The sequence below is a fragment of the Zootoca vivipara genome, chromosome 2 (assembly GCF_963506605.1).
Source record: "Zootoca vivipara chromosome 2, rZooViv1.1, whole genome shotgun sequence".
Classification (NCBI taxonomy): Eukaryota; Metazoa; Chordata; class Lepidosauria; order Squamata; family Lacertidae; genus Zootoca; species Zootoca vivipara.
The window spans coordinates 75,831,474-75,858,679 of NC_083277.1; the positions used below are offsets into that span (position 1 = coordinate 75,831,474).

The following is a 27,206-nucleotide window of genomic DNA, read 5'->3' on the forward strand; positions in this document are numbered from 1 at the left end:
CCGGAGGTGGTGTCTCCTAGGAAGACTGCAGTGATCACAAATCAGACAGGATGGTGGGGATGCCCAGGAGTTTGGTGCCCAGAGGGTAGTAATGCCTAGGATCCTATTGCCCTCCAAGCAGTAGGCTCCCATCATCCTTCTTGACAAAGTGTGGCATAAGTGTGCCTTTAACTATCCTCAGCCATAATCAGCCATCATATGCTTACGCCTCTGGTTGTCCCATATGGCTCTAAGATGTGCAGCCAGCTATGGATGATTAATGAGTCTTAAAGGAACGACAGTGACACACACCCCTTTGAATTATAATAAGCAGTATATTCATAGTAGGCAGCACTGGGCTCTCACAATGACTGTAATTTTAATCAGTATAAAATAAACAAGGTGGTTGTGATTTGGTCTGTCGGGAAACTGCTAGAGGTGAGGCTGAGATGGCTTGGGGACTTCCTTCACTTGTCGGTCAACCCAATTCCAGAAAAGGCAGGTTGGATTTGGTGGCTGGAGTATCTAGTTCAGGGGTGGGGAACCTCTGACTCACTGTGCCTCCAAAACACCACGGGGAAAGCGTGCTTAATTTTTTTGTACCCTGCAAGAGAAGTGTTTCTGGTTCCAAGATCAGCGTGTCTCTTAATGTTCTGAGAGACCAAATCAAAAAGGGAAAGTAGCCCCTTCTAGTTTTACTGTATGATTACCATTCAGCAAAAGGTAATAAAACACAATAAAGCAAACTGCAAAATAAACAAAACTATAAAGCCAAGGCAGTTAAACATCACTAAAAGCAATAAAATCAAGCAACCAGCTAAAAACAATTATGACATATTTTTCAAGTTGGCTGCTGGACCAAAGGAACTGTAGACTAAATGGAGAAGTAATATGGGATGGAATTTTGATGAGGACGACATCATCATGCAGACACTGTGGAAACTTGCATGAACAAGCAGTAATGTTTGGAAATGGCCACAATTTAAAAACAAACAAACAAACAAACCAGTCCTATTCCTAGCAGAAACTCTCTGTCCTATTTTTATCCTGCTCTTTCATTAAGAGATAAGGTCAGTGAGGGTTTCCCACCAACACACATCCCTTGTAGTCCATACTTAATTGTAGAATTGGGCAGCACATAATTGTCCCAGCCCTAGACCTCCTACGGACTAGGAGAGACCCTAGCGTGCTAGACAGAAAGGGGAGGGGCTCTGTCTCCCCCCAGTACCATTTGGCAGCATGAAGCAAGGGCCAGGTGGAAAGTGATGGGAGCCAAGGGATGCTGCTGCACGAGTGGGATCAGCCCAGGGGCATTTCTTTTGCACTGGGAGCTTAGCGCTTGATCCTATATGAGCTGCCGCCTCAGTCCAGTGGCTCATAGGATTGGGTTGCAAATCCCACAGAACCTTTTACTTCTCCTCTGAGAGCAGGTCTCTGGGCTTAAGCAGCCAGCTTCCTTGACACAACTGCATTAGATGGCATCAATCTGTTATTTGATTTTTATACCCATATCACTTTAGTGACAGGCAAATCCTGCAGTGACTCAGCCAACATGTTCTCATAAATCTCCATGGAGCTCTTCCAGAGGATGCGTAGATTAGCAGGGAGAGTGTCTTGCTGAAGGCACTGGAGAATTTCTGCAAAGGTGGAGCAGGGAGGGGAGGAAGAAGACATTTGTTGCTTTTAGCTGTAAGCAACTGAGTGATTCATTCACTCCATTTGCATGATCATCATTGATTTCCGTATTCCCGCCCTTTAAAACTAGGAAACGTGTGAGGAGAAACATTGGATAATGCAACAACACAACAGAGGGCTGAAGCAGTAGTCTTGGCTGTCTTTTTAGCAGCTCAGCTGGCTCCTTTTCTTCTTCTTTTCTATGTGTTGAATGAGTCTTGCATCAGGATGAGGGAGGAATTTGATTCCATCTACAATCAACCTACCAAATCTGCACTTTCTGAAACAATATGCAAACTGAAACCCAGCCATCCTTTGGAATTTGCATTTCTTTGAATTTTGCAATAAAGTTCTGCGGCCAAGAAATGTGTACAAAAATGCATACACTAGAATAAAGTGTGCATAAAAATACTTATTGAATGAAAATAATATATAAAATCTCATTGTGACAGGGAACAATGCTTTGTAAAAAAATATTGTTTACGTTGTGGAAATTGCATGATTATGTATGTTAGCAGAAATTCACATGAAAATGCTGGTGAATTTTCAGGAGCTCTATCTATCTATCTATCTATGCATATGTGGCAAAATGATTTGGAAATGTCAAGGACTGAATTTAAGATTAGAAAAATGAGAAACTGACAAAAACCAAAAGTAATAGGTTCAACCTTTCCTAGCTTGCACTGAGGACAAATTGACTCCCAATTTGTCCCAGTGGATACCACCCACCAGTGGTTGGCAAAACTGGTGCACCATTGCTTGATTGCTATGCTGACAACCTAACTGGCAACTCTGTGTTGTGAGACTCACATGGCCCTTTCTTAAGAAAGCCATTACTGGTTTTAATGCTGGCTTTATCTTTAAAAGTCCCTTCTCTAATTAAAAGCCTTCACTATCCTTTCCCCTCCCCACACCCTTCAACAATCCCTCATCCTTCTTTCTATTATTATTATGTTGTTGTTGTTGTTGTTGTTGTTGTTGTTGTTGTTGTTGTTGCTGCTGCTGCTGCTGCTGCTGTAAAATGTCCCTTTGGGAGCAGTGCTTTGCACAGAATGGGGCTGATTGCACCAAGTTAAACCAGTGGTTGCATCTGAGCTATGAAGCCCTGCAAGTGAGCCTATAATTGAAATCCTAGCAGACACTTTTGAATGGAAGCAAGCTACCAATTAAGCCTATTATCCTTGTTTTAAAGGGCAGGGAGAACAGCCCTCTTACATCACAAGTGGGCGAAATAGTAGGTTGCTATTTCTAATCCTGTTGAAGGCAACAGAAAAATAAAAGTTGCCCTCTCAAGAGAAATCGGGACTGAATACTCAGATAGCAAACATGGCTTCCGTTTGTGCTCATTCGGCGTAGACTTGAACATTCAACTTCATTGCAGCCATTGCTCAGTCTGTCCAGTATCACCAGATGATGATGGTTCGTATAGTGACAGCTTGTAAAACAAGAATGTCACACTATTCCAGTGGTAGTTCACAGCTAGGATGACACCCTGGGCTTGGCTGTGCTGTGACTTGTCACCCTGCCCAACTCTAGCAAAGTCACTGGATTGACATAAGCTGAAAGTTGGTGGGAAATGATGACCCTTTTATTCAGTGCGACAGATCTGAGCTTGGGGGCTTTCTTTGTTGCAGAGCTATCACTAGGGTGGATCCCACAAGCTCTCTCCCCCTGTAATCTTCAAACGACCCCATAGATTATGTCAAAGACTAATGCAGAATTCTGAGTTTGAAGAACCAACTTTGTGTTTCAGTGGCTAGCTGCCATTCTGCTGTCCAGTTTTATACCCAACAGCCACTCCATTTGCTAGGTGTAAATCAGAGCAAACATCAATCTGGAGAAAACCCAGTTGACATTTGCTCTGATTCAGTGGTAAACAGTGGATTTTCCCAAGGGAAAGTAGTGGGGCAAGCAGAAGTGTGGATGAGCCCTGGAACTCTGGCACTGGAAAAAAAGAAACACCCTGCACTGTGTTTCTCACGGTGGGCAATGAGATGACTAGCCCACCCCACTGTTGTTCCCCAATGACTGGTATTGGCATCAGAGCCATCATAACTAGTGGTCATTGACAGCTTTTATTGCCATAGAAATTGCAGCCATGTGGAGGGGACACCAATCTGGATTGGGACCACAGTGGGGGGCAAAGGATTAAAGAGCCCCCACAGCCACCAGCACTGCATACCACAGTCCTAATCTGAACTGGAGCTGGTCGGTGCTTGCTATTTCTGCAAGAAATAATATGTGCTCAAGGACTAGCCATGTGTTTAACATTAACATGGAATTGGCCCTTAGTTTCCAAGTGCTGGTTTTGAGTTTTCTGAACTGCCTGGGTATTTCAGATTATTATTCCCACCTAGAGATCAAATTATTTTAGAGCATCACTCCTCTGGGACTCTTCCTTGATTGTTGTCTCCTAGGAGTAGATCCTTTTTGGTTGTGGCTCCTTATTTAACCTTGGGACTCTCTTCATTGATCTAGCCCAGGCATCCCCAAACTGCGGCCCTCCAGATGTTTTGGCCTACAACTCCCATGATCCCTAGCTAAGAGGACCAGTGGTCAGGGATGATAGGAATTGTAGTCCAAAATATCTGGAGGGCCGAAGTTTGGGGATGCCTAATAAAATGTACTCGGAGTCGAGAGTGAATTTCATGCTCTTTATTCAGCTCATAGTCATCAAGGAGAAGAGGAGAAGAAGAATGGCTCTTTTCCCAAAACCATCTGCTTATATACATTATTTACACAATGGGCCTTGCGTGATTGGCTACTTCAGGGCTACACCTGTGGGCCAATTATATTGTGGATTGACTTCTGCCTGCAGCCGGATTGGCTGCTCCTACAGGCCAATCAGGTAGCAGATTCACTTCTGCCAGCCGCCTGATTGGCTGCTCCAGCAGGCCAATCAGGTTGCGGATTCACTTCCACCTGGAGTTGGATTGGGTAGCTCCCGCTGATTCTGAATCCTATTGTTCTAGGATTCAGCTCAGTACATAACACCCCTCCCCTCTAAGTTCCAGTCCTGCCCGGGAAGTTGCATTCGTAGTCCCCAAGGTCTGCTGGCCGCCTCCGTGTGCGTTGTGGCCTGGGGTGTTCCTTGGTCAGGGGTTCTGGTTCTGGCTCGTGTTCTGAGGCTGCTGGCTGTGCCGGGGCTGTCTGGTCTGGCGCCACTGAAGCACTAGGTTGTGGCTCTGGTTCCGGTGTCCTTCCAGCCTCGGGGCGCCCCTCTGTGCCTACTGCTTCTGCTTCCCCTGCCCACCCCTCTCGCTCTACAGGCCTCACTGCCCTGCTGTCCCCTTGGGACCCCTCTGTCCCGCTCTCCTCCCGGGTTCCTCCTGGGAATCGTCGCCGTAGCTGGTCGCAGTGGCGGCGCCAACATTGCCCCCCTTCCGTTAGTACCTCGTACGACACGGGACCGGTCACCTTGGTGACTGTGGCGGGTACCCATGCTGGGCCTGCCCCAAAATTCTTTGCGTACACTGCGTCCTGGGCCACAAATGTCCGGGGGTTCCTGCCTTTCCCCACCACTACCTCATCCTGAGCTCTGTCGGGGTGAAGTCGGTCCAGTCTAGTTGCAAGGCGCCGGCCCATTAGTAGTTCAGCTGGGCTCCGGCCCGTCGTTGTGCTTGGGGTGCTGTGCTGTGCTAGAAGAAATGCGGCAAGGCGGTATTCCCAGTCCCCTTGTGTCATGCGGCGGAGGCTGTCTTTGGTGGTCCGCACCATGCGCTCCGCTTGGCCATTGGTGGCAGGGTGGAATGGTGCTGAGCGGATGTGGCGGATGGCGTTCTGCACTGTGAAGGTCTGGAACTCCTCTGACGTGAATGCGGTTCCATTGTCTGAGACGAGGGTGTCAGGGAGCCCGTGGGTTGCAAAAAGCTTACGTAGTACCCGGATGGCTGCCGCCGTAGAAGTGGACGGTACCAGTGCGACCTCCAGCCATTTGGTGTAGGAATCCACCACTATGAAGAATGTTTTTCCCTGGAAGGGGCCAGCGAAGTCCACGTGCAAGCGTGACCATGGATGTCGGGCGGACTCCCAGGGCTGGACTGGGGCCCTTGGGGGATCCGGGCGGGATTCTTGGCAGGTCTGGCAGTGTTGGACCCAGGCCTCTATCTCTCTGTCAATCCCCGGCCACCACACATAACTCCTGGCAAGGGCCTTCATCCTCACTACCCCTGGGTGTGTCTCGTGTAGGGCTGTGAGGACCCTTTTGCGGAGGGGCTGGGGAACAACAACCCTGCTTCCCCATAACAGGCACCCCTTGTGGGCCGACAGTTCATGTTTGCGGTTTGTGTAGCCAGCGAATTCTGGCCCGGGGCTGCTGCTGGGCCATCCTCGCCACACCCAGTCCAGGACCCGGGAGATGACCCTATCTTTTGTGGAATGGTGCGCAACTTCTTGTGCCTGAATGGGTCGGTCGGGAAGCAGCTCCAGGGTCATAACCTCTTGCGCAGGTGCTGGGTCGGGGCCTGTTTCTGGTAGTGGTAGCCTGCTGAGTGCGTCTGCGTGGCCCATCGCCTTCCCAGGGCGGTGGATTAGTGCATACTGGTAGCCGGCAAGGAAAATTGACCACCTGAGGACACGTGGAGACAACACTTGGGGGGTCTGCTTCTCGGGGGCAAACAGGCCAAGCAACGGCTTGTGGTCAGTCACTATGGTAAAGGGCCGCCCGTACAAGAAATCATGGAATTTTTTTACGCCCTTCACGATTGCCAGACCCTCCTTGTCAATCTGTGAGTAGTTTCGTTCGGCTGCAGCAAGCGTCTGGGAGAAGTATGCCACCGGCACCTCTCTTCCATCCGGGAGTTGGTGTCCCAGGACAGCGCCGATGCCATAGGGAGAGGCGTCGCATGCCAGCACCACTGGCAGCCTCTCGTCGAAGTGTGCCAAGACCGAGTTCGAGACGAGCAAGTCCTTGACTGCCTGGAATGCGGCCCTTTGTCGCTGGCCCCACACCCAAGGGGCCCTTTTATCTAGGAGTCTGTGTAGGGGCTCCGCTACCGCTGCCTTATGGGGAAGGAAGGCATGGTAAAAGTTCAATAGTCCCAAGAATGACTGAAGTTCGGGCTTGCTCTTGGGCGCTGGGGCCTCACAAATGGCCCGTACCTTGTCACCGGTTGGATGGACCCCTTCTGCGTCCACCTTAAATCCCAGAAAGTCCACCTGCGGCACTCCCAGTAAACACTTTTCCCGCTTCACCTTGAGGCCCGCCGTCTGGAAACGGTGCAGGACGGAGCGGAGGCGGTCCTCAAATTCCTCTGGTGTGGGCCCGGCGATCAGTACATCATCGAAGAAGGGGGTGACGCCCGGAATCCCTTTAAGGAGAGAGTCCATTAGATTCTGGAATATGCCTGGTGCCACGCTAACGCCAAATTGCAGCCGCTTTACTCTGAATGCCCCTCTGTGCGTCACAATCGTCTGAGCCTCTGCTGTGGCTTCGTCCACAGGCAACTGTTGATACGCTTGGGCCAAGTCCAGTTTGCCAAAGATTTTTGACCCAGCCAGGGTGGCGAGGACATGGCTGACCACTGGCACTGGGTATGCATGGGCCGTGAGAGCCTTGTTTATGGTGCATTTGTAGTCTGCACAGATGCGGACCGAACCGTTAGGCTTGACGGGTGTGACAATTGGAGTTTCCCAGGGGGCGTTGGGCACCGGCTCCAGCACTCCTTGCTCCACGAGCCGGTCCAATTCCTCGTCTATGCGGGGTTTCAGGGCGAACGGGACCCGGCGGGCCTTGTGCCTGATGGGTCGTACAGCGGGGTCTAGCTGTAGGGCGATGGGGGGTCCTGTATATCGTCCCAATGCCCCATCGAAAACCCCTGGAAACTCTTTGCATATGGCGTCCACGTCCACTTGTAAGCTAGTGCGGTTCACCCCGGTAACGGCTAGCCCCAGAGGTCCAAACCATGCCAGTCCCAGTAAGCTAACGTAGGGGCCCTTAACTACCAGCAAGTCCAATTGTTGCTTTCGCCCTCGATATTGCACCCTGAAGGTCCCCACCCCCATTGTAGGGACCTTACGTTTCTGGAAGTCCCGGAGGGTGAATGGGGCCGGCCTTAGTTTGGGACCCCCATTAGGGCACAGTTCCCTTAATGTTCGGGCCGAGATTATGGATAGAGTTGAACCCGTGTCCAGCTCCATGCGGCATGGGGCTCCCTCTATCTGTACCTCTATATAAATTTTCTCTGTGCTGGGATGGGGCAACTGGAATACCTGGTAGTCCGTGATCTCCGTCGAGTTGCCTTGGTGCATGGTGCCGTGTGACCTGGGGCTCCTGGGTCGGTCATCTGATGCTTGTCGACGGGTGAGTCGAGCCCGACACACCCGGGCGATGTGTCCCAATTTTCTGCACTGCCTGCACTCTGCGTTGCGGAAACGACAGGTCCTCCTCTCGTGGTTCTCCCCACAGCTTGCACAGATCCCACCTTCGTCGCCAGTAAAATGTACTCGGAGTCGAGAGTGAATTTCATGCTCTTTATTCAGCTCATAGTCATCAAGGAGAAGAGGAGAAGAAGAATGGCTCTTTTCCCAAAACCATCTGCTTATATACATTATTTACACAATGGGCCTTGCGTGATTGGCTACTTCAGGGCTACACCTGTGGGCCAATTATATTGTGGATTGACTTCTGCCTGCAGCCGGATTGGCTGCTCCTACAGGCCAATCAGGTAGCAGATTCACTTCTGCCAGCCGCCTGATTGGCTGCTCCAGCAGGCCAATCAGGTTGCGGATTCACTTCCACCTGGAGTTGGATTGGGTAGCTCCCGCTGATTCTGAATCCTATTGTTCTAGGATTCAGCTCAGTACATAACACCTAATCTAGCCGCAGGGTGCCTTCCTTGATAGCTTTAAGGAAGCAATTTAAATCTTCTTCTTTTATTTGTTCCACCCAACTTCAGAATTGTTTTAGTGATGATATTTTATGTTGTTGGTGATGGCTGCTTTATTCTTTCCGTAAACCACATTTGGATGTGTTGTGGTGATGCAGGGGGATGTTAGGCAAAAGTCAAGTTAAGAGATATAATAAACAAATAAAATAATTCTTACAAGAGTGCTGTCGAAACGTAAGTTGACTAGACCTGCTTGCCTGATTATCTTCTTTTCTCTCATTTGTTTAGGCAGGAGGGAAGCATTATCACCCCACTTGTGCCAGATGTGTGCGTTGTCACCAGATGTTCACAGAAGGGGAAGAGATGTACCTCACAGGTAGGAACACCAGCTTCTGGGGCGAAAGGTCTCACTCTGGAGTGGACTGTCTACTTCTCTCCCAGCCTCATACACAACCTTGGTATTCAAAACTCAGAGGTTCTAAAATTCCTTAAGGGTGTCATGAATGTTGCTTGAGTGCTGGGCACTCCACATTTTCTTAATCTTTACGATGCATTGCGAGATGCAGAGATTTCATGTTAATCAATCCTGTTTCACGGAGACCCGTGTTGAGAGGCCACATGATGAAGCCCCGAGGCCAACTTATTTGCATTTCCTGCTTGCAACAAGTTCAAATCACTTGAGAAGTGGTGGTGGTGATACGTGCCCTTGCAAGAGGAAGAGAGAAATAATTACTGGGTCTCAATGTGAGCTTAGGGTGTCTTTCCCCTTATGGATCTATTTTCAGCTTTGGTGGGGGGAGTGTTTGTCCCTTAGACAACCTTTAGGTGCTCGTCACCCCGAGTCACTAATTACCCTGTGTCTGTCTGTGTTAATTGCAGGGTTGGCTGCTTCCCACCCTCGCACTGCTGGAATAGGGAGGGGCTGTTGTCTATGTTGGGTGGCAATTGATGGTTGCTTCATTGTGGGGGAGCTGAAGTGCCATTAGTGTCACATTGGCCCATCAGCCAGAAATGCTGCCACTATGATGGGGGAGTGGAGAAAGGGCAACTCCTCCATGCATTGCACCTGGCCATCATTGCCTGATCCTCCAGCCCAGGAGAGGATCCTGTTGCTATGGTGACCACGGCCCTCAAAAATGTTGTGCCAAGAGACAGGAACAGGGTAGATACAGGGTAGACGGGAGGGTGGGTGGGATTCTGCCTGTGGAAAATAATTATTCATTCTGTGGCTGGGAGGGGATGAGTTAAATGGCCATGAGAAGATCAGGATTGGCTCCAATTCTCCAATTCTATCTGAGCGTATCTCCCCCGCATGGGGCTAAATCAGCCAAGATTTCATTCCCAACTTCATTTCTGTCCCCGAATTCCTCCTCTTCTACCTCCTTTCCCCACACCTTCTTCTTAAGCAGACTTCTCTATTTACATTATTTCCGTCACTTCAGGGAAAGGGCTGTGGTAGAGCAGCTGTTTTCAATGCAGAAGGTCACAAGTTTGATCCCTGCCATCTCCAGGTAGAGCTGGGAAAGACTCCCTGCCTGAAATCCCAGACAGCGTAGATGGTCCTAGGCTGGATGGACCAATGGTCTGACTCAGTATAAGGCATCTTCCCATGTTTGCTATTAGCAGCTTTATGCGCACCTCTGTCTTAGGATACATTTCCAGTATAATAAAGGAAGGATGATAAATGTCTACTTATCACATTAAATGGCTGTTCAGAGCAAGTCTGATTTATAGAAACATGTCTTGGGAAGTAGAAGGTGTTCTCTTTCCCATGTTGTAGGCTGAGGAGTTGGGCAAGTTAGTTGCTGGAGACTGCCTTAATTGGCCGAGGTGGCAGAGCTGACAAGGAACTTCCCTTTGTTAGGAAGATTGCCTGGTTCTTCTTAGAAATACCTAGAAAAAAAGACATTTCTCCTTTCTTCCACTTTATCTAAGGATGCTATAATCTACAGTTACTTCCAAAGGTGACTTGTTTATTGAGCATTCATCCTAACTGATTTGCACAAAAGTTTGTTTGATGACTGTTTATTGAGCATTCTGATTTGTTTGCAGAAAGGGGAACAGTTAGGACCAGAGGCACCAGCTTACGAGGACGATCGGGTGGGATGCCAACATCACATGTGTGATGCCCCAGTGTCCCGATGCCATGCGTGTGAGCATCATGCCTCCCTCCCTAAGCCGGGCAGAAGCTTCCTGGGCTTTGGGAAGGAGGCACCACGCTTTAATACTTTGACACTCTAATTTACCAGGAACATTTAGGGGACTAGCCTGGTCCCCCTAGTCCACTGGCCACACACCACTGGTTAAATGGCATTGTATTAAGCAGTTGTTATCCTACACTTTCCAGTGTGGTTCTCTGTTATTTCCCCTACTGCAAAAAGTCTGATGTTGGGGGAGAAGAGGGTTTGTTGGGCAAGAAGCTTCAAATCCACTTAATTGTGTGACCTGAATTTACTGGCATGCATTTGAATCCCACCTGCAAAATTGCAACAGCCTGAAAGCTCCTGAGGTGCCTGTATGTGAAGAGAAACTGCATTTTGAGCAAGGGAGAGAGGGAGGGGGAGAGAGAGAGAGGGAGAGGGAGAGAGGGAGGGAGAGAGAGGGGGGGAGAGGGAGAGGGAGAGGGAGAAAGGGCTGACTTTGGGTTCTAGGAGCACCTTAGGCTCCTGGCTTCATTTCTGGAGATCTGATGTGGGAGTAGTAGACTTTGGCTGTCCTTTGGAGTGTTTGAGCTGAGTCTCCACCTGTGACCAGCCTGTATTTTTGCAAATAAATACAATTATTGCAAAACTCTTAAGAAGCCTCCAGGAACTTCCTTCCAAAGGAAACCAAACCCAGTTAAGTACTGCACCCTTGAAGCTTCTCGTTGCTTGAGAAGTGGAGAGGATGTAGCATTATATTTCTAAACATCCTGAAACCTATGTGTGCATTTGCATCTTCACAAAAATAATGTTGCAACAGGTGGGGGGAATGGGGGGGCAAGTTAATGTTTTCTTTGGGGAAAGCTAGTAAGTTGTAATTTGCCCACTGGACAAACCAGTAGCTCTGATGTAGCCAAACCCTGCATTCTTCCTTGCACTGATCCCCAGTACATGCTGATCTCTGGTCTTCCTGGATTGCAGACCAGGATGAAGACCAAACCAGTTTGATGATTTGGTCTGCATGCAACTCCTAGAAAGGTATTGACATGTGATTTCCCCCATCACCCATAGGAGCTTCTAAAGCTGCTACAAGAACAAGGTCTACTGCTTTGACTTCTCTTATTCCCTCACTCAATAATAATCAGCTGTACAGCAAAAGAAAAAGAAAAAAAACTGGGGTGAGGAGGGAGTTAATCTTTTCAAGTCCTGAACACAAATCTTATCAAGCTAGTAAAACAGGAGCTCACTTTTCTGCTGGACTCCATTATGATGGTATTGTTTTGCTGTCTGCAAGGACTACCCATTCTGATTTCGCTTTGAGCCTATGGCAGTGTTATACATTTCCCAGGTATCCATCTGGCAGGTTGGATGATGGACGATGTCTATGAATTGCCGGGTAGATAGCATGCAAGAATAACAACAACAGCTGTAATCTTATCCTGACCTTTACCAGCAGCCAGGACTAGTCAGCTTTGAGACCTAAGTCAACAGTAAAATGTCCATGGGAGGATGATACAGCCACAGATTTGAAACATGTGGAATCATATTACAGTATAAGTGTTGTGTCTCTTCCTAGCATCCTCCTTTTCAGCACCAGCTGATAGTTTGCTCCTTTGACCACACCATTAAGGTGAAAGGATCTTAAGAAAGTCAATAAAAATCAATGGCATGCAGCGTCACTGCTAAGTCTGAAAGCATGTCTCTTTCCTCCCTGCTATAGGGATGCAGATGAGTGAGGGGAAGGGGATCCGAATTTCACTCTAAAGTGGCCACCCATATCCAACTGAGGATTGATGTTACGTATTTAATATATTGATGTGCTGCCTTTCTGCCCAAACACCCAAGGTGGTTTTATTGAATTGTCTTGCATTGTATTTTCTGGACTGCCTTATTCAGAACTAGCCCTAGATTCTTAGGGAACCCTGAAGAATATCTTGTCTGTTTGATGTATTTGATCCACTGCTTTCTCTCTTAGCATTGCTTTAGTGCTGCCTGTTGCTGCAACCTTCTGATACAACCTGCCACAGACAGTGGTGCCAGTTATGTTGCTAGGTGAGGAGAAGAAGCCAGGGCAAGGATTCTCTCCTCAAAAGGAGATTGCCAGCTAGACAGGAAAGGCCTTGCCTTCTGGGTTCAGTAAACAGACTGCTGGGTTCTTCTGATGCTGCTGGGCCTTCCCCCTCTCAGTCAACTCCGTTCTGTAGAGCAACCCACTCCAGAACACTCTTTACAAGGGTGGATTTGCACAGAACCTTGCTGATCTCCATTTCCTTCTGTACTGGCACCCAGGACCCAATACCCAGTTTGGTAACTGAGTTTCCAACCCTTTGTCTTACATATAACCACCATACAGTAGGAGGAACTACTTGTATTCCCTTAATGCGGATATAACATTTTTGTGCTCTTGTTTGACTTAGTCAAACTTTTTGCTCTCAAGGCATTTTATTGCAGTTGTACCTGTCCTTTGCTCATTGCAACCCAGGGTGGGAATTGCACAGGTTGCAGGATTGGGATTGGATGGCCTTGCCTTGTGGCAGAGTGTTGGACTAGACGGCCTCTTGGTTGCTTTCAGTGCTACAAAGTTGGAATGTGCCACACATGTGATCACAGAAATGGGCACAACCCTTGCCTTTTCCTAGTAGAAATCTGCTGTCAATTTGCACAATGAGTGAAATGAATTTGCTACAATCCTCTTAGTTCCAAGCAAAAACTATCCAAGTTCTAATCAGTGTTGAAAGAAGGGTGATACAAATTCTGGATGTGCCAAGAAGCTTGCCGCTGAAAATGTTCAAGTGGAATTTTTGGTATAAAGAGATCTAGGACCTCAATAATAGGAACCAGATGGGCAAAATGAACAGACCACCTTGCAGCAAGAGGAAACAGTTAGGGTCGTACTATTGCCACGCAATGCCAGGCCAGGAGCAATGAGCAATGAAGTTTTCAGGAGTATTGTTTTGATGAGCCTGGGTAATGTTATGTAAATCAGAATCACAGCTGGACGGCACTGTAGTCCTGACCTTCTGCTCTGTTCCAGGGTCAGAAGTGTGGCATCCTATCTGCAAACAAGCAGCACGAGCAGAAAAAAAGTTAAAGGTAAGATGGAGCTGGGAATGGACGGGAAGGAGAACTTTGGCAACAACTGGCTGGGGGAGTTCCTCGAGTGGAAATATATTATTAGAGGCTGGAAGATAGCCAGTTAATTTATTTACTTGCTTTGAAAGTCATAGCCCTTCTACAAAGCAATTGCAGAAGGAGAGGAAGCCTTAAATTTAGCATCCAAAGGCTTTGATTTTACAGGGATATATACACTTGAACTAAGATTACAGGCTTTGAAGCTTTGAAGCTTTAACCAAGGAGTACAGACTGCAACTGTGGACTTATTTCTTGTTTCTCCTCTCTTCATACTCTTGAACCACTTCATATTGTACACAGCTGTTACACTGCCTACATCTACCCTGCATCTCTCATGTACTATTAAAGAAAACATAATCACAGACAACATCTTCTTCCCTCCTGCAAACTGTAGTCAAAGTGCAGCAAAATTACAGAAATTAAGGCTTTTTAAGCAGAAGGAATATAGGCAGGTAGATTACCAATTTGCCTTTACTAAAGATGGACAACTCACTGAGGTTACAGATGGCTGAACTGTGTCTTTCAGTGTGACTGATTAGCAAGAGAGGAGGAAGGTTTAATTCAGCCTTCTCCAACATGAGGTCTTCCAGATGTTGTTGGACTCCAACTTCCATCATCCCCTGTCAGCATGGCCAGTGGTCAGGGATGATGGGAGTTGTAGCCCAGTAACATCTTGAGGAGACCAGGTTTTGGAAGGAAGCCTGGCTTAATTTGCAACGTATTCCGTCCTTTTCTGTCTACACAGCACAGAAGAACTTCAGAAACATCCATCTCCCCACCTGGCTCAAGCATTGGTTCCCCCAACAGAGTCATCTGTGTAAGTACAATTCTGTGGCTGAAGCAGGCCATGCAGTTGCTACAATTCTGTGGCTGAAGCAGGACTGGGCATTGCAGTTGCTAGAGGACTGGGCATTGCAGCTCCTACAGGTGAAGCTTGGGAAGACATGCCCTTACGCGATCCCAGGAAGGTTGAAAAGAAGTGATCATCCAATGCACCCACGTAGCCATTGAGAAATGGATTTTCATGGACTGGGAACAAAGGCAAACATTTGGCAGTTTCGGCCCAAGATGTCTACACTGGGTCCTTGAATGCCTTACTGCCAAAGGGCCCTGATGGCTTCTTTGAGCATCATCTGACTCAAAGGGTTCAGATGTATTTAGCCAAGGCAATTCATGGCACTGATTTCAATCCTGGCCTGCATTCTCCTTTCCCACTGTTGCCTCATCTACCTAGGATAACCCCTGTCACCTCATCCAAGGTTCAATCCTTCCCATTTCTCACCTCTGGTAACAATCTGGCTCCATTTGTTCTGATGATGCCTTCAACCTGTTTATTCCAATTTGCCCCTTCTTACCCTTGCACCCCCCAGTTCCCTTTTCTTTACCTTTCTCTCTGTGTTCGCCTCTCTGTCTCTGTCTCTCCCTTTCCTTAGGCTAAAGTGGATAATGAGATCCTTAATTACAAAGACCTGGCCGCTCTTCCCAAGATTAAAGCCATCTACGAGGTGCAGCGCCCTGACCTCATTTCCTATGAGCCCTATCACAGATACACCTCGGACGAGACGCTGGAGAGATATAGCTATGGGGAGGTACAGCTTCTCAGCCATTTCACCTGGGATGTAGGGAGACAGCAAGGTCTGCGGTAGAAAGACTTTTCTATAAACTATAGCTGTGGATCAGGAATGGGGAACCTTCAGATGTTGTTGGAATACAAGTCCCATCATCCATGCTGGCTGGGGCTGCTGGGACTCGTAGCCCTCCAGATGCTGGACTTCCATGTTCCCCAACCCTGCTGTAACCCTATTCATTTTGATTGAGTTGTTTGAGAGTCACGATACATTTCTCTTACACTTACCGAAAGCAAAATCCAAATTTGTTATTGCTAAGTAGCCACCTTCTGAATAGAGAAGAAAATGTCCGTGTAAGGCCTGTTCTGAGTATGCTGGTTCCATCCTTTGCTACAGGGATATAGATGGGGAAAGCACACCTTCCAGTTGGGGGTGGGGGTGGTCAACTAGGTTTTTCTCAGAGTAGACCCACTGAAATTAATGGCCCTAACTTAGTTATATTAATTAATTTTAGTGAGCCTCCTCTGAGTAAAACTTAGTTGATTATCACCCATAGTCTCTGTGGTCTACTCAGGGGTAAATGATGGAGATTCATGTACTTAAATGTAGTGTGAGAAGTACAGAGATATTTAAGGAATAATTCCTATGGCTTATCCCTCAGTGTCAAACACTTCCAAGGAGCTCCCTTCAGTTCTGTCTTAATATGTCCAAACCTCACTGAAGAGTGGAAAAGCATAGGGATCACAATAGCCTTGAAGCAGAAAACGAGGCAAATGTATATGCCAGGGCTTTCTTTTCAGATGTGCAGAAGGATGGGGTGCTCACTGATGTCGTTCAGCTCTTGTGTTTAAATCAACCAGGTTGATAAGCGGATTGTTATGCAGTTCACTACAGATTTTTTGATTCTCTAAATTTTCTGATACAGTTCCTAGTTTGTTTGTTTTTTAAAAAAGTGCCATAATGCAGGCATAAATGCATATTTTATAATAAAATGTGAACAAAATTGTGCATTTTAGAATAAGATACATACAAAAATGAGAAAGGATAAAATGCACAATTTTGTGGGGGAAATATGTAAAAGAGAATTCTAGGTACTATAGTTTGTACCACACATAGGGCTTGTCCACACTTTGCTTGTCCCATGCCTACAAACCATGGATCCAATAGGTTTTCTGCTTGTCCCATTCTTCCTAGGCACAGGTCTGGGCGATATTTTTTGCTTGCCCCACTGCTTTCCCCAGGAAAACCTGCTCTTTACTGCTGAATTGGAGCAAATGTCAATCTGTGCAAAACCCGATCAACATTTGCTCTGATTCAGTGGTAAAGAGCAGATTTTTGCAGGGAGAAAGCAGCGGGACAAGCGGATGCATGGATGAGCCCACAGTTTTCTCCAGCAATCCTCAACAAACTCCAGCACACAGAATACTTTGAGGACGGAAATGTGCTTTAAAGGTATAGCGTGCACATTCTCCCCTTGTTCACGGATGCCTCACTTTGCAGTGCTCAGAGATGGTGTGCCTGCAGGTGCAGATTTCCTGAAGAGTGGCGCCTCTTCCTTGCCCCTGAACTGTGCTATTCTTGATCCTATATTGATGAGTGCACTGCAGCCAGGCCGGGTCGGGAGTGTTGATTCGTTTGCCACAGTTGGAAAGCCTTAGGAGTGAGCTTTCAAAAAAGGAATGGTACCTCATATCTTCGCTCTTGCTTTCACAAGCATTCCTCTTGTGAATATGTGCTAAAAGCACTTTGTATTTTGTGGAGGAGAAGCAGCAGTTCAAGATGAGCCTGCAGGGTGGGTCAGAACCACTGCAGACATTCATTTTCCCTGAGAAAAAAGGAAGAAAGGAATGAGGGTGGCGTGGAATTGCTAAAGGGCTGCATCTTTATCATGTTTGAATGATCAGGCCTAAGTCTGATACATGGAATTTGTGGTGCTCAGATTGATGTGTCATACTGATGGCTTCTGCCATGCTAGACTCATCCTTTATGATATGCGCTGATCCCCTACAGTAGTGAAAGCAGGATCCTTCGGAGCTTAATATGATATCCGTAGTGTTGGGTGTGCCATCTTACGTTCTACTGTATATTAAACCCATGTTTGTTCACATGTAGAGCTTTAAAAAATGACTGCTAAATGTGGAGGCAAGAAGCGAAAAGGCTGGAGCTTAGGGTGGGCTGTTCATTGAAAGATGGGGAATTCCAGTGAGGACTCCTGAGCATACATATATTTGAGGGGAAGAGAAGTATTGGACTCTGCTGCATGCACACGCACACATGTTTGCTCCTCCTTTGTGTTAACTTCAGAGTCTCCCTCCCAGGTTTTCTCTATCCCCTGACAGCTCTAATAAGGTTGTAGGTCTTGCTAAGTGGACAGTAACTTGCAGGAAGATGAACTGTGTTGTGGCCTTGAGCAGTCATGTCAGCTTGTAATCATTTTTCCCCCACTCTCTTTCTTTCCTTGCTCTTCACTCCCTCGTGGCTTGTCTCTGGTCTCCTGTCATTTCTAGTCCCTTGGAACACTCTCTCCGTATTCTCAGGTAATCATACGGCACACAAGACTAATATAAGGGCCCAAGTGGCATTGAGCTGAGGAACTGTCTGCTGACAGCTGGACCATGAAAGCCCCTTGGCTGAGTACTGAAGGGTCGAACTGCATCGCTACTAAGCTTTGTGGTTAGACACTGGAAGGTGACCGTCCCCCATGACAATGTTAAATTAGGAATGCTCAGGGTAAAGCAAACTGTCTTTGTGATCTCTCTCTCTCTCTCTCTCTCTCTCTCTCTCTCTCTCTCTCTCTCTCTCTCTCTCTCTCTCTCTCTCTCTCTCTCTCTCTCTCTCTTATTCACCCACCCACATACACACACTGCCCTTGACTGGAAAGAGAACAGTCTGCCCTGAACAAAATTAAATCAAAAGTAGAGGGCTAGGATTTGCACCATGGGCAGTGATGAGAGACAGAAACTTTTCCTAATGCTTTATTTTTCCATGGAAAATGTCCATAAGTTCATTTAACAACAGTGAAGGGATGCCAACTGCAAATACCAGTGAAGTTTCAAAGTTTTTTTAAATACAAGTAAAATAAACATTCAAATAGATCAGCTGTTTTAGGACTACAACTCCCATCATCCCTAGATAACAGGGCCAGTGGTCAGGGATGATGGGAATTGTAGTCCCAAAACAGCTGGAGGGCAAAGTTTGGCCATCACTGCTCTAGGGCATCAGAACCCCCCCGTCCCTCAATGCAAACTGGAAATATTCCGAGGCAAATTATCCTGTGTATTTGCATAGGAAAACATTTCTGGAATACTTCCAATTCCATATTTTCCAGAAAACCCACATCACTAGCCAGGAGTCTCGTGCGCTTGCACCTCCCTAAAGGCTGAGTCTTTTTCCATCACTGCTCTTTCCCTTTCCCAGGATATTTATGAAAGCATGGACATCCGACAGAGGCGAGCCTCCAGCCCCGGCTACATCGACTCCCCCACCTACAGCCGCCAAGGCATGTCCCCCACCATCCCACGCTCACCGCACCATTATTATCGCTCAGGTAAGGGGAGTACACATGCGAAGCAGAAACCAGCACTGTGGCATCATCAGGACATATGCGCCTCTCTCCAAGGCACATTCAGTGCCGGAACATATTCCCATTCCCAGAAGAGCTTGCACTGCGAAGCCTCACGTCTCAGTGGTGGTGGGGAGAAGGGTAAAGAGGACACACCCCCTTGGCCAGTTTCCTCTGTTACGGAGGAACGTTTATGGACACCTAGCAAACTTTGCTACTGTCTGTCCTCAGGGTAGAGATGGGCTGATTACTGGGACTTCACACTCCACTGGTGCATATGCCCCTCTCCTTTTTCTGTGGCGACTTCAAAACTTCAAGGTCCTGCGCTAGTGGTGAAACGGAAAGGAGCAGGTGATGTGGGAAGCAACGGATGCGCCGGGATTCATAGGCACACGGACAGAGGTGCTAAGGAGTTCTTCATCATGAACACAACTGGCACTGGGTTTTGACATGTTGCACTTAGGAAAAAGAGCAGAGCAGGGAAGGGAAAAACAGAGAGAAAAGCATGTCTAGCAGAACTGGCTTATTCTGGGCCTCCTGTAGCATATTCACCCACCCACCAGAACCTCAGCCTCTGCCAAAATGAATTAAGTTGTACAACCGTCACTGCGCCTGCACCTCTGGCACCAGCTAGCGCTGCCGGGTAAATCCTGGCATGGAATTTTGGGTACTCCTGGAATAGGTTTAGAACTGCCACTGATGTCATGCACCTGTGGGATTTTCCTCTGGCTCCTCTTCATTGGTGGACCCAGCACCCCTCCCCTCACCGTGACGTGTAGGAGTCTTCATGACCACCCCCCACCCCACCTCTCCATCATTCATGCATCCCCATCATTGGTTCACAGGTGGCTTGCTACTCTTCTAACATGGCTGCTTCTAACACCAATTCTCCTCTGCCTCTCTCTCTCTCTGTCTCTCTCTTTTTCTTTCTTTCTCCGCTGCTCCCTCCAATCTGCTCTTTCAAGGAACAGAGAGCGGGCGCAGCTCCCCCTACTATAGCCAGTTAGATGTGAGGTCTTCTACACCAACCTCATACCAAGCTCCTAAGCATTTCCACATTCCAGGTAGGCTCTGGAGGCCTCTGGCCAGCCTGTGAAGGAGCGCTGTATCTTTTTTTGGTTTTGGTTTTATTTTTGCATGCATGCACGCACGCACGCATGCATGCACCAAGTGTGCATACTGCATGAGTAGTGCTACTGCCAGCCTAGAGTCAGCTAGCAACAGCAAGAGACATCCGCATGTCAGAGGCCATCCATAAACAAGACCTGCAGCCTCAATCCCCACCTCCCCCAAAGTTTGTTTTCACCCTCCCCATGCAGCTTCTCCCATCTCTGCAAAGAAGAGGTCCTCCTGTTCCCCTCGTTCCGTTCTCTTCCCTCAAGGCAGAGCTTGTCTGTCAGCTAGGAGCTCTTCTGCATCCATCCTTGACAGATAATTTATCTTATACTCCTCCTGCTCCCCTCAGGGCCCGCTGCACCCTTCCCCCAGATTTAACTGGGCTTGCCAGATGGCTGCTCCCCTCCAGCAGAGACTCCGGGGGCCACCAGGTAAGGGCCACTGCCACGCCCCTCCTGCAGGGAGGGTGGGAAGGAGGGCAACATCTGCCCCTTTTCAGTACACAAGTAGCTACACGTGTGCCCTCCCCACCTGCCCGACAGCGCAGCCTGTCATCAGCTTTGCTTGCAAAGGGAATCTAGAATCATTAGTTCACTCCAAGCACGTGAGGTCGACACCTGTCCAAACACCTGGCAGCAGTGGGAGCCCTCGGCCTAGATTGAACTAGGGCAAGTCAAACCAGGGTGCCTTTTTGACATGCACACGCCCTCCTCCCTGAAGCCATTTCCAAGATTTTGATCTCAAGTCATTCATTCAAACAAGCCAAGAAAAGAAACTCAGGGGCCTTAGGATGAAAGTGTTAGGAGCAGGATTCCTGGTGGATGAAAACAAGTGACAGAATCCATGCCTGGTGGCTTGTTTTATTTTTTCTTCCCCTCAATTAACTGTGTGTCAAAATCCAGATTTTACTTGGCAGCTGATCCCGGCAATGCCCATGTTAGCAGAGAGGGAGGAGACACTTGCGGATTTTCATGAGGGGCCCTTGAACTCACAGTGCAAGAAAGGAAGGATGAAGTAGACCTGGAGTCACACGGCTTATGGCCTTGATTGCCTTGGCTATTGGGGGGGAAAGGCTCCATTTCACCTAGAACAGCCTGGAAGTTCTGGAATTTTCCCTGTCACATTTCCTTTCTGTCATTACCACCATCAGAAACGACGAGCGCCCCAGGAGATTTGGCTGACGTCTTTTATGGATGGCCCTTTGCCCAGCCCATCAGTAAGCCTTTGTGCTGGTAGGGTAGCTCCTGTCCCCAGCTTGCTTTGCTTCTCTCGCTCTCTCATTTTAAGAGACCCTGGCAGACATGTTTTGCTCTTGGGCAACGGTGGGATGAGGGTTACAGCCCTGTCTCTAAGGAATCGACTCAACAGATCATCTGGTGCCACTGGCAGACGAGAAGACGTGGCCATGAGCACCGCCCAAATTAGGACTTCCCTTCCCCTGAACGAAGGCAAGCCATCCACTGTGCCAGAAGGAGAAATGTCTGCCTGACCCTGCATGCTTTTAATGGTGAGCATGCTCCCAGCATGATCTCATGGACGCATTCTCTGTCGTATGGCTGTCTGTAGCACACATCACCCCAAGCAGGATGGATTCCTTCTTCCCCCATCAAACCAGCTCCCAACCTATCTCAGCCTTGCAGCTGCTTAAAAGAAGGCTGTGAGGAGAAAAACACTGAATGTGGAGTAAGCAGGCGGTTTGTTTGTGGGTGGGGACCTTATACCCACAAATTGTGGCAGCTCTTGTGATTCTGAAACATTCGCGCACTGGCTCCTACTCTCCTTCTCTGTCTCTTTCTTTCCTTTATTATCTTTCTTTTTGCCTCCAGCTGCTGCAGAGAGTAACATCTACCGGAAACCCCCCATCTATAAAAGACACGGTACAGTTTGGGCATGGCTTTGACACATATTTGGATACACATAATAACCAAGTCCAGTTCTGCTTTGGCGACAGTGCTGCACATTGAGTGTGGAGTGACTCTGCGAGCTTTGCAAAAGTTATATACCAAGTTGACATTTACCAAGCGCCTCACCTGGACACAATGGGGGAAAGAGGGGGGGGATACAAGTTTGAGTATCTCTGACTTCTGAAAAGGAAACCGCAACAGAACTTACATTGCGGTTCTAGGCCAGGGACCTTCAGACGTTGTCGTAGGAGTATAAAAACGTTGAGGTCAAAATCTGCCTGGGTCTCCTCAGCCATAAGGAACTCAAAGTAGAAATGGACTATTTAGCTGACAATCCTTACTCTCTTGCTGGCAAAAGGGAGCAAGCGGGCTATAGGGCTAGTTCAGTTGTTTAGGTGCCTTTTAGAGGCTAGTTGTAATTATTTATTACACCCATCATGCATATTAGTATTAGTATTATTTACACCAATCACGCACATGGAATTTTTCATGTCCCTCCCACAAGGGGCTTTCAATCTAAAGTGCCACCCAAGGGAGACATCAAGGGCCAGGGTGAAAATGGAAGGCAGGGGTGGGAGGGAGAGGAAAGTGTGCTTGTTGCAATATGATGCACTTTGACCTAGTAATAGCTGGGCATGGAGTTGTCCCAGAGGCTTCATAAGAAAAGGTGGCCTTTGAGGAGGGATCTGCTAGAAGGAAGAGAGGTGGTACCCTGGTCAAAGGAGAATGGGTGGAGTTGTTTGAGGGGAAAGAGGCGTTTGGGAAGTGGTGTAACTGGACTACTGAAAGTCACAGGCAAGAAGGCATCAGGATATAAGTGAAGAAGGAGTCAAGGTCAGAGAAGGCTTTGAATGCAAGGATGAGAAGCTTGTGTGGGGTCCAGAAATGCACAGGACGCCAATGTAGGGATTTAAGAAGGAGAGTGTCATGGTGAGGGAAGTGAATGATATTAGCAGCTAACTGCTGGATGGACTTAAGGAGAACAGGAGTGGCTTGCATGGTGGGGCAATATGATGGAGTTGCCTCCTTGACACCGACATCACTGCTGCTTCCCAGGATGCATCAGGGCAGGGGTGAGGTTGGGGCCATCTAGGCACACCGACAGGAGCTGGCTGCACTCCATGCCAGCCTTGCCGCTGACCTGCCCCACCATGAAAAGCAACAGTGATGCTTGTGTTCAATGGGCAGCTCCACACCACCATACCAGACGCTCCCGGAGGGGACCGACATGATACAATCAAAGCCCAAAGGTCAAAGTGAGAGATGATCAGGTCATAATGTAGGTTTTTTTGTTTTGTTTTGCTAAGAGGGCAGAAAGGAAGAAGAGCTGTCTTTTTGCAAAGTCATAGAGAAGCAATGTGGTTTTGCAATGAACTTAAATATGGGGGCAAATGAGTGAATGAGAAGAGCAGAAGATAAAGCCAAGGTCTGATGCCTGGCCCCGGGGTGGGTGGCCATACTGTCAGTGGATAAGGAGACTGTACAAGGTGAGGAAGGCTAGAGAGGAAATGTCCAGCCTCACACATGAGACGGCCATGAAGCATCCTAGCAGGAATATGACTTGGAGGTGTGGGACTGGATGTTACAAGCTTGGAGGCTAGATGTTCTACACCCACAGGGCCTGGGAAACTACAGAAACAATGTCCCTCCAGACTTCTTCTGAGTCAAAGCTCTTGGGAGCCATGGAAGATGGAGGAGCGCCCTCTGCTGGTCAGGTCCCATCAGTGAGGAGGATGAGGGGCTTGCTCTGCACTCACCGATCTGCTTTTATTGTTTTAGAAGGGTCTTGTGGCTTTCCCCTTGAATGTGGTAACCGAGTGTCTCCTCTCTTTCCTTCCCCCTTTCCCCCTTCTGCTGTCTGCCTAACACCCTGCCCTGCTGGCTGCCTGCACCCCACTGCATTGTAAGTACCTCCCTTTGTCCCTCTTCTTGGTACCAACAACCTCATCATGCCTTGCTCCTGAGAAGCCCTCTGATTTCCTCCAGCAAACCTTGTATATTTAAAAGCTTTTTTAAAACATCTGCCCTTCTATTAGGACATAAATAGCTTTCTCTGAGGATATATATATATATATATATATGGTATAAAATACATTTGTGGACTTAATGCATGATCACGTAATGCAGATTACTTATCCCTAAGTGCTCTATAAAAATCCTCTTGTACGCACCGTCTGAAGTTTTGCTTGTCGTTCTAACGCACGTTTAAGGGCGAAGCAAAATTGCTCAAAACCAGTTATCTCCTTAACACACTTTATTTATTCTTGAGGGTATCAAATCAGGAATGAGATTTGCTCCGTGTTAATTAAAACATAAATAAAAAAGTGTGTGAGTGTGTGTGTGTGTGTGTGTGTGTGTGTGTGTGTATGTGTGATAAGAACATAAGAAAGGTAAAGGTACCCCTGACCATTAAGTCCAGTCGCGGACGACTCTGGGGTTGCACGCTCATCTCGCGTTATTGGCTGAGGGAGCTGGCGTACAGCTTCCAGGTCATGTGGCCAGCATGACAAAGCCGCTTCTGGCGAACCAGAGCAGTGCACGGAAACGCCGTTTACCTTCCCGCCGGAGTGGTACCTATTTATCTACTTGCACTTTGACGTGCTTTCAAACTGCTAGGTGGGAAACCCCAGGTAGATTAAGCCAAAGGGTAACCTAATTCAGCACCTTGTTGTTGCAGTGGCCAACCAACCTATGGGATCTGGTCTTTATTAGGATGGATTGCTATTTTGGATTAATTCTGGATTAAATCATATGTGGGGGGTTGGGGAGGTGTGTGTGTTTTATTTTTAAAGAAAGCTGATATTAGTATAAACTTGTGTTGGCACCAGTAGGAGCTTGGGATGGGGTGCAATTATCAGGGTGCCACATGTTTGTTCGCCGAAGATAAGTGCTACCTCTCTCACAGGGTTGTTGTGAGGATGAAATGTAGGTGGGAGGAGGAGAGCCAGGTACACCACCCTTTGCTCCTTGGAAGAAAAAGGGTGGTATATAAACATATAAATAAATAAAATACTGGCAAGTGGAAAAGAGCAGAATTGCATTGCTCTGTTGCTCTGCATTTGCCCAAGCTCTGTAGAGAGGTAGCCAGTTACTACTATGCCCTTTTGCCCCTGTTTCAGAAACAAAAGTTTGCTATCTGGAGATTTGGAAGAAAAGTTTGAATTAGGCATGATAGCAGCAGGACCGTTCATTTATACCTGGGTTTGTTCTGATCATGCTTGAAGCATTTTTTTTAAGTGCAAAAGCAATGGAGGGAGAGGACCCATGGCTTCCCTTCCACAAAGCCTCTCTCCTGATGTCTCTTCCCACTCACCCACCCACCCCGGCACCAGCTTCAGTACCAGCGAGGGGCTATGGTGAAATGAGCAGTGGGTACACAGAGCAGGCATGGCTCCCTTCCCCCTTGTTCCTCTCTCACCTTAAAAACAAAGCCCTTGCTTTTATATAAGGTAGGAGCTGTCCTGGGACGATGCATATGCCTCTGCTGCCCTCGCGTGTCATTGCTGCCAGACCCTTCTGAAGAGCTCCCCCTTTTCCTTCCAGTCTTTCACACGTGCTCTCTGTTGCTTTTGCAGATACCCTATCTGCAGCCACAAAAAGCAAAACCAGCGAGGATATAGCCCACAGCTCCAAATATAGCCCAGCCTACTCTCCGGATCCATATTACCACTCCGAAACAGAATACTGGACCTTTCAAGGCTCACCTAAAGGTAACGTTCTCCACACCAGGTCACTGGAAGCTCCAGGAATGTGTGTGTTTGCTGAGTCCAGCAGCATCTAGAGGTTCCCCCATCCTCAGTCTAGAATGTCAAGGTGGGCAGAAAGCTGCACCAGCTGAAATTCCCTTTTCTGCACAGCTCTTAAAGTTACAGGAGCCCTCTCTGGCTTTGTGGCTGGTCACCTTGCATGAACCGGAAGCTCTGGCCCCTCCCAGCTATAATGCCTGAAAAGAATATGCTACTGTCTGCCCCAAGCTCCATGCCAGAAGTAGCACAGGTCCCTTTGGGTTACAGAAATGCATGTCCAACCACTGGCGGAGGAAGAGGAGTGCGGGGGAAGCGCACCGCCCCCGGCAGCACGATCCCGGTAGGGTGCCAGTGCGGCTGCCCCCACGCCCATGCTGGGCACCCCACCCCCGCAGGTGGCGTGCCCCGCCCCCACCTGCTCTCCGCCCCGCCCCCTGCCCCCCGGTGCCAGAGCATGAAGCTCCGCCACTGCGTCCAACATTGGCCCCGACCCTAGCAAAATCCCCAGATTCATGGCTACTGTCTTAACCTGATGCCATGCAAGTTATTTCTTTGAACTGACTGCCCTGCCGCCACTTCCTCGTAGCACCACGGGTTCGGAGGTTCTCATCAGGAGGAGAAGAAGATGGGTTTGATCGAGGGATGCATAAGGTGAGTGCTCATCTTCACTGATCCACCTTTGCCCATTTAGGAACGCTGCTCCAGCCCAACTTCCAAAGGCTCTCTTCCACTTTGGGTTGGGTAGCAGCACTGTGCCAGCCTCTGCTGTTGTGCTCACAACCTCATAAGAAGAGGTAGGCTGCTGAGGACTTGGACTATCTTCAGATACTGCTCCATTCTGTCGCAATGGGAGAGTCCGGTGCTGATGGCTTCACTGGCAAAACAGTTGACACCTCTGAGTTCATGTCAACAGTGGTACTGCCTCTGCACCTTTTCATTATGTTTTATTGGATTTTTACTTTGTTAGGTCATTTTATTATGCTAATATCTCTTTTTTGTATAATTTTTCATTAAGTTTTTCTATTTTACATTTTAGAATATTCATTTAATGACTGATGTTTTAATGTTTTCTAAATCTCCTGTTGGAAGCTGCCCAGAGTGGCTGGGGAAACTCAGCCAGATGGGTGGGGTATAAGTAATAAATTATTATTATTATTATTATTATTATTATTAACCTTAAATCAATGACTTCTCTTCTCTTTCTGTGGTTCAGTTTACACACCACAGATCCCTGCATATTTTACATAAGCTAAACCATTCAGTATTCCATTGTTACAACCATCGAAACTTGTCTACACTGTTGAATTTATCTTAATTCTGCCAGTGTCTTCAAATGTACACAATTTTCACCCATATATTCAACAAACATTTTCCAATCTTCTTTAAACGCATGTTCTTCTCAAGTGGCTAATCTCAGTGCCACTTAATCATAGAAGGGAAAATACTGTGTGCGTGTTTGAAATGGTTTATATCTCCCATTTCAGGATATAAATCCTATCAAGGTGGCTTACAAATAATATTCTGTCACATATTTTTAAAACACAATAAACAATATTA

General features: G+C 47.8%; 1 protein-coding gene across 12 annotated transcripts in view; it reads left to right on the forward strand.

Moving 5' to 3' along the window:
- The window catches only part of ABLIM3 (actin binding LIM protein family member 3), a 171,023-nt gene that overhangs the window by 130,990 nt on the left and 12,827 nt on the right, over window positions 1-27,206 (forward strand). For 8 of the 12 annotated variants that reach the window (XR_009557151.1, XR_009557153.1, XR_009557155.1 and 5 more), the window contains 9 exons: window positions 8,769-8,856; window positions 13,656-13,714; window positions 14,499-14,570; window positions 15,187-15,342; window positions 17,829-17,858; window positions 18,739-18,868; window positions 21,826-21,876; window positions 25,479-25,613; window positions 26,236-26,300. Coding sequence is in view for 1 of the 12 variants with exons in the window: in XM_060271707.1 (XP_060127690.1) it covers window positions 8,769-8,856; window positions 13,656-13,714; window positions 14,499-14,570; window positions 15,187-15,342; window positions 17,829-17,858; window positions 18,739-18,868; window positions 19,849-19,947; window positions 21,688-21,693; window positions 21,835-21,876; window positions 25,479-25,613; window positions 26,236-26,300 (882 nt within the window). In the remaining 11 variants the exon portion in view is untranslated. Of the gene's footprint in view, window positions 1-8,768; window positions 8,857-13,655; window positions 13,715-14,498; window positions 14,571-15,186; window positions 15,343-17,828; window positions 17,859-18,738; window positions 18,869-19,848; window positions 19,948-21,687; window positions 21,694-21,825; window positions 21,877-25,478; window positions 25,614-26,235; window positions 26,301-27,206 lie in introns of all 12 variants that reach the window. The other 4 variants (XM_060271707.1, XR_009557158.1, XR_009557159.1 and 1 more) reach the window with 4 other exon arrangements.